This window comes from Manis pentadactyla, chromosome 10 (genome assembly GCF_030020395.1).
Source record: "Manis pentadactyla isolate mManPen7 chromosome 10, mManPen7.hap1, whole genome shotgun sequence".
Taxonomy (NCBI): domain Eukaryota; kingdom Metazoa; phylum Chordata; class Mammalia; order Pholidota; family Manidae; genus Manis; species Manis pentadactyla.
Window position 1 is genome coordinate 83455550 of NC_080028.1, and position 7821 is coordinate 83463370.

General features: G+C 51.1%; 1 protein-coding gene across 3 annotated transcripts; it reads left to right on the forward strand.

The window, feature by feature from the left end:
* The first annotated feature begins 43 nt into the window (after nucleotides 1-43).
* On the forward strand, nucleotides 44-6360 carry CDIPT (CDP-diacylglycerol--inositol 3-phosphatidyltransferase). 3 transcript variants are annotated; one of them, XR_008992165.1, is made up of 8 exons: nucleotides 44-436; nucleotides 535-669; nucleotides 1392-1545; nucleotides 2019-2100; nucleotides 2663-2744; nucleotides 2877-3071; nucleotides 4899-5721; nucleotides 6225-6360. XR_008992165.1 is itself a non-coding variant. In XM_036917729.2 (7 exons), exons 1-6 carry the CDS (start codon nucleotides 394-396, stop codon nucleotides 3020-3022), a joined length of 642 nt encoding a protein of 213 aa, XP_036773624.1. In that variant the 5' UTR covers nucleotides 45-393; the 3' UTR covers nucleotides 3023-3071; nucleotides 6225-6360. The 3 variants fall into 3 exon arrangements, 2 of the variants coding, with proteins under 2 accessions (XP_036773624.1, XP_036773623.1); XM_036917729.2 differs by lacking the exon at nucleotides 4899-5721 and having other exon boundaries at nucleotides 45-436; XM_036917728.2 differs by lacking the exons at nucleotides 4899-5721; nucleotides 6225-6360 and having other exon boundaries at nucleotides 46-436; nucleotides 2877-3836.
* The last annotated feature ends 1461 nt before the right edge of the window (nucleotides 6361-7821 follow it).

Genomic DNA, 7821 nt, shown 5'->3' on the forward strand with positions numbered 1-7821 from the left:
TGCAGTTTGGTACGAGCCGAAGGAAAGGGACAGAGGGAGGAAGAGGAAAAGGAAGCGGGCAAATCTTAAAGGGAGCGCAGCCATTTTTAAGCCTCTTTTCTTTTTCCAATTTTGCAAAGTGCACAGCTAGAGCGGCGCGGGCCTCAGCTGGGGGCCGGAGCGCCTGCGGGGCGGGCGGAGGCGAGGGTCTGCCCACTGGAAGGGCCCCGCGCACCTCCGGCCCATGCTCCGGCGGGCAGCGAGCTTGAACATCTGGGGCTGGCCTGGGGCGGCAGGGTCCTGTGCGCGGTTGGCGCGGCTGCTGCGCCGGGCCGGAGGGTGAGGCCGCGCTGCGGAGCGGGGACAGAGCTGGCACCTCCAGATCAGATCCGTGGCGCCTAGGGGGCCGCCGCGATGCCAGGCGAAAATATCTTCCTGTTCGTGCCTAACCTCATCGGTGAGTGCTGTTTGTGGCTCCCGGGGTCGAACGCTAGGGCGAGGGTCCTTGGGCAGGCTCCCTGATCCCTCCCTGTCTCCCCCTCGTTCCATCCCAAGGTTATGCCCGGATTGTCTTCGCCATCGTTTCTTTCTACTTCATGCCCTGCTGCCCCCTCACGGCCTCTTCCTTCTACTTGCTCAGCGGACTTCTGGACGCTTTCGATGGACACGCTGCTCGAGCCCTTAATCAAGGTGACAGACAATTCTTATATCCAGAAGTCCAACTACCCTCTGCCCTCTTTTCCTGCTTCCTCAGGACCTTAGGGTGGGCGGGTCCTCGGGAATCAGGGAGCTTAGTCATTCCCATCTTTGTAGTAAACAGAATGGCCAGGTTTTGTAGCCCAAGGGACTTAAGCTAGCTGTTGAGAAGAACTCACTGATAGTGAGAGGTGTGGGGAGCTAGACTGGACATGACAGTGGCAGAGCAGGAGATCTCTGAATAAACATCCATCCACCAGGTGTTTATTGGGCGTCTACTGTGTGCCAGGCACCAGCAATAGGGCTTCCAGAAGGCAGGTTTAGAGGGAGGATGGAGAGGGAAGGGGATGGCTTCTGGAAGGTTGAGTTATTTTTTAATCTGTTTTCCAGACCCACTTCCAAGACTTCCCGTAAGTCCTCGAGTCTCCTTGTCTTGAGACCTGGACCCTTGGTTCTGGGATTGATGTGTTGTAGGGCTGGCTTTGTCTCACCCACGCCTACGCTGCTCTCCCATGCCTCATTTCACGTCATGGTGAACCTTACGCACTGGCCTTACACCACACAGAGAGCAGCCTGTTCTCTCCAGGCAATGACCGGTGAACATTTTCCGTCGTCTTCTAAATTCTGCATTGGAGTTGATAACACCAAATATAGTCCTTGTCATAGATCCACGGCCCGCAACAGCCTCTACCCACCTAATAGTCACCGTTTTTCAGGGACCCGGTTTGGGGCCATGCTGGACATGCTGACGGACCGCTGCTCCACCATGTGTCTGCTGGTCAACCTGGCCCTGCTGTACCCTCGTGCCACCCTTCTCTTCCAGCTCAGCATGAGCTTGGATGTGGCCAGCCACTGGCTGCACCTCCATAGGTCTGCGATTCTGAGGGTGTTGACCAGTTGAAGAAAACCGGCAATGGGGAGGGGTGAGACTGTATGGGAGGGTGTCCGGATGTCTGGGATGGCAATAGGCTTCTTTTGGGAAGTCTCCTTTTTAGCTCTGCTTTTTTGGAGGACTGGGAAAATCCTCTCTGTATCAGCTTCAGTTCTGCTGACAGTTGAATTAAGCAGTCCCTAAGACTTTTGACTGGATAGTCAAGGATTCCAAATAGATAACAGCTCTTGGGAAGGGGCTGGGGGCTTTTGAATGTGGCATTTTTGAGTCCTGACTCTGCCCCCAGGTAGGTAATTGTGTGGGTTTGGGCAAAACAGGAGTCTTCAGCTTCACTACAGCCCCTCAGAATAGAGGCAGTCACAGTACCTACCTGGGGCGGGAATCACTAGGAGGATTGGATGGGCGTTCATGGTAATGAATGCTCATGGAGTCCCCCTACTTTCTCCCCAAGTTCTGTGGTCCGAGGCAGTGAAAGTCACAAGATGATTGACCTGTCTGGAAATCCAGTGCTTCGGATCTACTACACCTCCAGAGTGAGCATTTCCTGCCCCTCCCTCATTTACTCAGTAGATGCCAAGTCCTGGGCTGAGCCCTGGTCCCAGGTTAGCAGAGTGCAAGCACTGGAGGGACATCTAGCCCCCCAGCCTGTCCCATGGGAGAAGAGGTCTATAAGCTGAAGCACTAAGGACAGTAGGCTCAGTGGGAAGGGCCTGTGTGAACTAGTTCAGGCTTCAGTGGGCCTGAGGCCCAGGTGCACCGAGGGAGGCACTGAGTGACTGGAGGGGAGTTGGGGGCAGGTAGGGGGAGCGGAGAGGTCACAGAGCCAGCTCTCAAAAGGCCTTAGGCCATGACAAGGAGTGTGGGCTTTATTTGTAGCAGAGGCAGCTTCTCAAGGTGCTTTTCAAAAGAGAGACAATATGTGGAGATGGCTCTTTCCTCTTAGCCCCATCCCACCCTCTGCACCTGCTCCTCCAGTACAATGCCTTCCTGCTACCTGCCCTCAGAGGGTTCTGGCCCCTACCCCTGAGTTGGGGGATAGGGTCAGGGTGCAGTGCCCTGCCCTCTTGTTTAGCAGCCTTTTTGCTGTTTGTGCAGCCTGCTCTGTTTATCCTGTGTGCTGGGAACGAACTTTTCTACTGCCTCCTCTACTTACTCAATTTTTCCGAGGGACTTTTAGGTAGGAAACGGGCTGGGCAGTCGGATGGGAGGGGGTTCTGGCCTGCCCAGGGAGATGAAGCCAGCAGCCACCTGGGCCCCTTCCTCACCTGCGTCCCATTTTCTCTGTGTTGCCCTGGCTCCCTTCCCACAGTTGGCTCCGTGGGTCTCTTCCGAATGGGTCTCTGGATCACTGCCCCCATTGCTTTGCTGAAGTCTGTCGTCAGTGTCATCCACCTGGTCACAGCTGCTCGAAACATGGCTGCCCTGGATGCAGCAGACCGTGCCAAGAAGAAGTGACCCTGGAACCTCCAGCCCCTGGCTGTCCACCTGCCCTGGGAGTCTCACAGTACCACGAGGGTCCCCTCTCCCTCCCAGGAGGTCCCACTCTCATGTCTTCCTAACGTGTTATCCAACATGCTGGGAACGGGGTCACCCTCTCTGGGATGTCATGTTCTCCATAATCCTGAAGACCATTCCCATCCCTGTGATCCCCAAGGACCTGGACTTCAAATAGGAAGGATGTTCTGGTGGCTCCACCCATAAGGGCAGTGCTCCTGGGGCACCAAGAGGCCTGAGGACTGGCATTGTCACACCTGCTGGCTCAGCGCTGGGGTCTGGCTTGACCTGAGACTTCAGGGACACGAGTGAGGGAGATTGGGCAGAGGCCAGGCTTCGCAAGAGGCAGGGAGTTGGATCTCTGCTCCTGGCCCGAGGAAGCCTGCAGGTACCATGGCCAGAAGAAAATGGGCTGTCTGGAACCTTTCCCACTACAGCCCTCTCTGTCCAGTCTGTCTTAACTGAAAGCCTAGATAATAAAGGCAGGGCTTCACTATCCTGGGCTTGGTTTCCTTTGAGATACTCTGGGTTGAGGGAAGACTGGGGGAAAAGGGATATCCATCTGGATGCTTTTCCCCCGGTTGTTCACTGGCTGGCTCCTTGCCACCTAAGCTATTGCCATGTCCTCTTTGCTCTACTGCTTTATTTTCTGACACTGGCCGTCCATATTTATTGGTGTGCCTGATGTTTTCCATCCCCCACAGAATGTAAACTGAAAGCACAGACTTTTCTTGTTCCTTCTCTATCCCTGCAATAAAGGTTAACCTTAACCTGGCGTATCATAGCTGCTTAATAAATATTCACAAGTAGATCAGTTGGTTTCTCAGCATGCAGTAGTCCTTAGACGACCTGTGGGATATGTCTTAAAAAGTCAGCTGCTTAGACCTTGTGCCAGACCTTAAGTCACCATTGGTGGGGGATGGGCCCAGAAGTCTGCATCTTTAATAAACTCCGGGTGGTTGATTCCTCCCAGTAAGGTTGAGAATCACTGTTCCCTCTTAAACATTTTTTGGGCACCATATAGTAGGCACTGTTCTGAGCATCCGTCCCTAATAGCTACATCTAATGCCTGGCACCAAGTTTTTAAAACAATATTGAGGCTACCATATGCCAGATCCTGTGCTGAGGGCTCTTTGCAGATGTTACTCATTTTATCCATATAAAATGCTCAGAGCTTAGCTGAGAGGTCCTCAGGTCCTGGAGAGCTGAAATTAGCAGATGTGTACTGAGCCTCAACTCCTGCACTCTCCCAGGAGATTGGTGGGAAGAAAGCCAGCCTCTTGGGAGTCAAGCCAGTGAAGGTGGGTATAAGCAGGGAGGTTCCTGTAGGGGATGTAACACTTAGGTGTTGGTGGTGAAGGGGTGAGTGTCTCAAGTAGAAAGGTGGTAGGGATTGGGCAGGAAGGGTTGGGAGAGGATTGGTTCTCAGCTGAGGGCACAGGGAGGTCGGTGCCCTAGGCAGTTGCGGAAATGGAAATGTTACAGAAAATACTGGAAAAGCCTGGACTGGATCACTGACAGAAGAACCAAGCGGCACTCAGAGGTCTTGGAGTGTTGAGGGTTATTTTACACCAGTGGGCCCAGAGGGGAGTAATCTCCCAAGGTCTGAGCCCCAAACAAAGGCAAAGGGAGCAATATATATCTGCTTCTCCATCTGTAACATTCCTATGTGCACAGCAATGGAGCAAGCAAGGGGGAGGGAGTTTAGGGAGTAAGTGCCTGGCAGAGCGGAGAGTGAAGGGGAGGGGGAAAAACGGGGCTTTCTGCTGTCTTTGCTAACAAGAGAAGAGAAGGGAGCCACCTGGACTAAATTGCTGTCCTTGCAAATATTTCCCAGAAACATGAATATTGATGAGACTGGATTACCGAGCACTGGTGGCTGGATATGGAAGGCAGAGGCAGCTGGCAGCCTGAGGAGCCTAAGCGGGCCTTTGGACCATCCAGAAGGCCAAATGGAGCCACTGAAGGAATTGTTCAAAATAATAGGCAAATAATCACATGGTAAAAATATTAAATTGCACACATTACAAAAGGATGATGAAGTCTCCTGCCCCCTTAAGCCCTCACTTCTCCCCAGAGGTGACCACTGTTACTCACTGCTTAGGTGTCTATTTAAATTCTTTGCATCTATGTATTTCCGTTTAAAATTCACTTCATGTATGTGCTGTTCTGTTAACACAAGCTACCACTGTTCCAAGTGCTTTGCGTGTGCATTTCCTCTTACCCTCACACCTACACTATAATGTGTGCTGAATCATACAGTAAGCCTCTGCCTGGGCCTGTTTTCCAGAGAGGAAATTGAAGCCAGAGAGGGGGCCAAGCTGGGTAGCGTGGCTCCAGGGCCTGCACATTTATCTCACACAGTCCAGCAGTCTTAATGGTGGAATAGAATTCCATTATTTACTTGGTTAACCACCACAGGTCTTGCCACCATGAAAGATGCTGTGGTGAATCACCTGGGGGCCCTTGTAGGATGAAAATCAAAGGGCTTTCGGCAGGGCTGTGGCAGGGGCAGATCTGTACTTGAGGAATATGGTGCAAAGCTGAGCTGCCCCTCCAACTCCGCAGGCATGCCCCTGTCTGATCTAAGGGGTCCCAGTCAAGGGGGGAGACCCGTGATTGTCCATCCTTTGTGAGCTCTCCCCAGCTGCATGAGTCCTGTGAGTACCTGCTGAAGTCCCACTGACTGGCTCCTTGGCCTGGACCATTTACAGTGACATCAGGAGTCTCTACCTTCTGTAAACCCAGGAAATTGTCCAAAAAAGAAGAGGAGGAGATAGGCAGGAGAACATGAGTATCTCCCACTCAAGTAGAAAATGTGCCCAAACTGAGGATGCTGAGGCCCTTCCCTGGGTGAGGCCTGGAGGTTAGCCTGGTACCTCTGGTCCAAATCCAGTGGCAGGACTGAGCCCGGGAGGAACCTGCAGTGTGGTTCTGTGACCTGGAGGAGAAGGGAGGGGAAAGTCTAGACTGCATTTGATCAAGGGAGCATAGTAGAGTCACATTTATGTGGCTGTGGTCTGAGTGTGTACCTGCAAATGTTGAAACAATGCCCGATGTGACAGTGTTTGGAGGTGATCAGGTCAGGAGCCCTCACCAATGGGATTAGTGTCCTCACAAAAGAGGCCTGAAAGAGCTTTATTCCCCCTTTCACCAATTAAAGACGCAGCAAGAAAGTGCGAACTGTGAACCAGGAAGAGGGTTCTCACCAGATCCTGACCATGTTCGTGCCTTCATCATGGACTTCCAGCCTCCAGACCTGCAGAAGTGAGAAATAAATTTCTGTTGTTTATAAGCTTCCCAGTCTGTGGTGTTTTATTATAGCAGCCAGTGCAGGGTGACACATAGGTGCAGTAATAACTTACTGGATTTCAACTATATGCTTTTTAGACTGAATGAGTAGCCACCTTTTAAGGCATTCCATTCGCACATTCCACTCAACAGGCTCTACCTCAGAGAGGGCACAGATGGGCACCATGAATCTGCTATTACCTTGGGAGGTCGGGAGTCTCCTGGCTCTCACTGTAATTAAAGATAACCCTAAGTGCTGCAACAAACCTGAAGATGAACAATGGCTCAAACATGACAGAAGTTTGTTTCTAACTCCTGTTAATTCATCAGGTGCTCCTGAGTGGGAGATGGCTCTCCTGAAGTGGAGATTCAGGGATTTAGGCTCCTCCTGTCATACGGATCCACCATTTACACCTGACTTCCGAGAGCTGGCTGCTTGCTTGCATCAAACAGCAGAGATGTGCCTGGAGGAATGTGTAAGGCTGGTTTAATGGGAAGGCAGGAGACTGGCACATACCACTTCCATTTGCATTTTATTGGCTACAACTAGTCATGTGGCCACATTTATGTGCAAAGGATGTTGGGAAATAAAGACCAGTTGTGAGCCTAGGAGGAAGAGAAAATAGATTTGGTGAACAGCATCTTACCATGCTGGGTATGACTGCTGTTTAAAGGCACAAACTTCTTACACAAGCAGATCCTTAAGCAAATCAGTTACCTTATCTGGTATTCAACCAAAGAAAAGCCATTTGCTCCAGTCCTGGAGAAAAACAGGCAACGCTGGATTCCAACAGAGATCATACTGTTCCGTGTTTTAGGAGAAATTTCAGGGAACTTCAAAGATAAATTTGGTACCAGGAGACTGACTTAAGAGTCTGATTCTGGTGTGAGTTGAAACTCCATGCTATTTCCTGCAAGGCTGTTTTCCTATTACTGAAGCATATCTTGTCTCCCTCACCACACAATCAGTGCTGGGTCTGTCTTAATGCATACAATTTAAAAGCAGTCTCCCCTTGTGAGGTCCATGTAGTAGGATAGGCTAGATTTTGCTGTGGTAACAAAGCCATCTAAATCTGTTACTTAATCCAGCAAACATTTATTTCTTGCTCCTGGTGCATGTCTCCTGTGGGTCAGCTGTGCCTCTGTCTCATGCTCTTTCTCTCTGGGGCCCAGGCTGATAGAGCAGCCTCTATTGGAATATTGCTTGTCACCAGGGATAAGTAAGAGGACAGTGATATCCCTTCCTCTCAAATGTCATTGGGCAGAACCAGTCATTTGGTCAAATCTGATGGTCATTAGAGATGCATGTGGAGACATCAAGCCATCAATTGGAAATGAGTCCACAGCTCAGGGGTGAGATCAGGGATGAAGAAATATCTTCTGAGATCAGTGGTATAGAGGTGGTCTAAAGCCATGAGCCTTGCCAAGAATGTAGCTGAGTAAGAGCAACCCACAATTCAGACTGAGTA

What these genes read in the sequence shown, in the direction of transcription:
- CDIPT (XM_036917729.2), top strand. Translation starts at nt 394, where the DNA reads ATGCCAGGCGAAAATATCTTCCTGTTCGTGCCTAACCTCATCG. An exon ending in TGCTCGAGCCCTTAATCAAG is followed by an intron (nt 670 to 1,391) that starts GTGACAGACAAT and finishes ACCGTTTTTCAG; the next exon opens with GGACCCGGTTTGGGGCCATG. An exon ending in GGATCTACTACACCTCCAGA is followed by an intron (nt 2,101 to 2,662) that starts GTGAGCATTTCC and finishes CTGTTTGTGCAG; the next exon opens with CCTGCTCTGTTTATCCTGTG.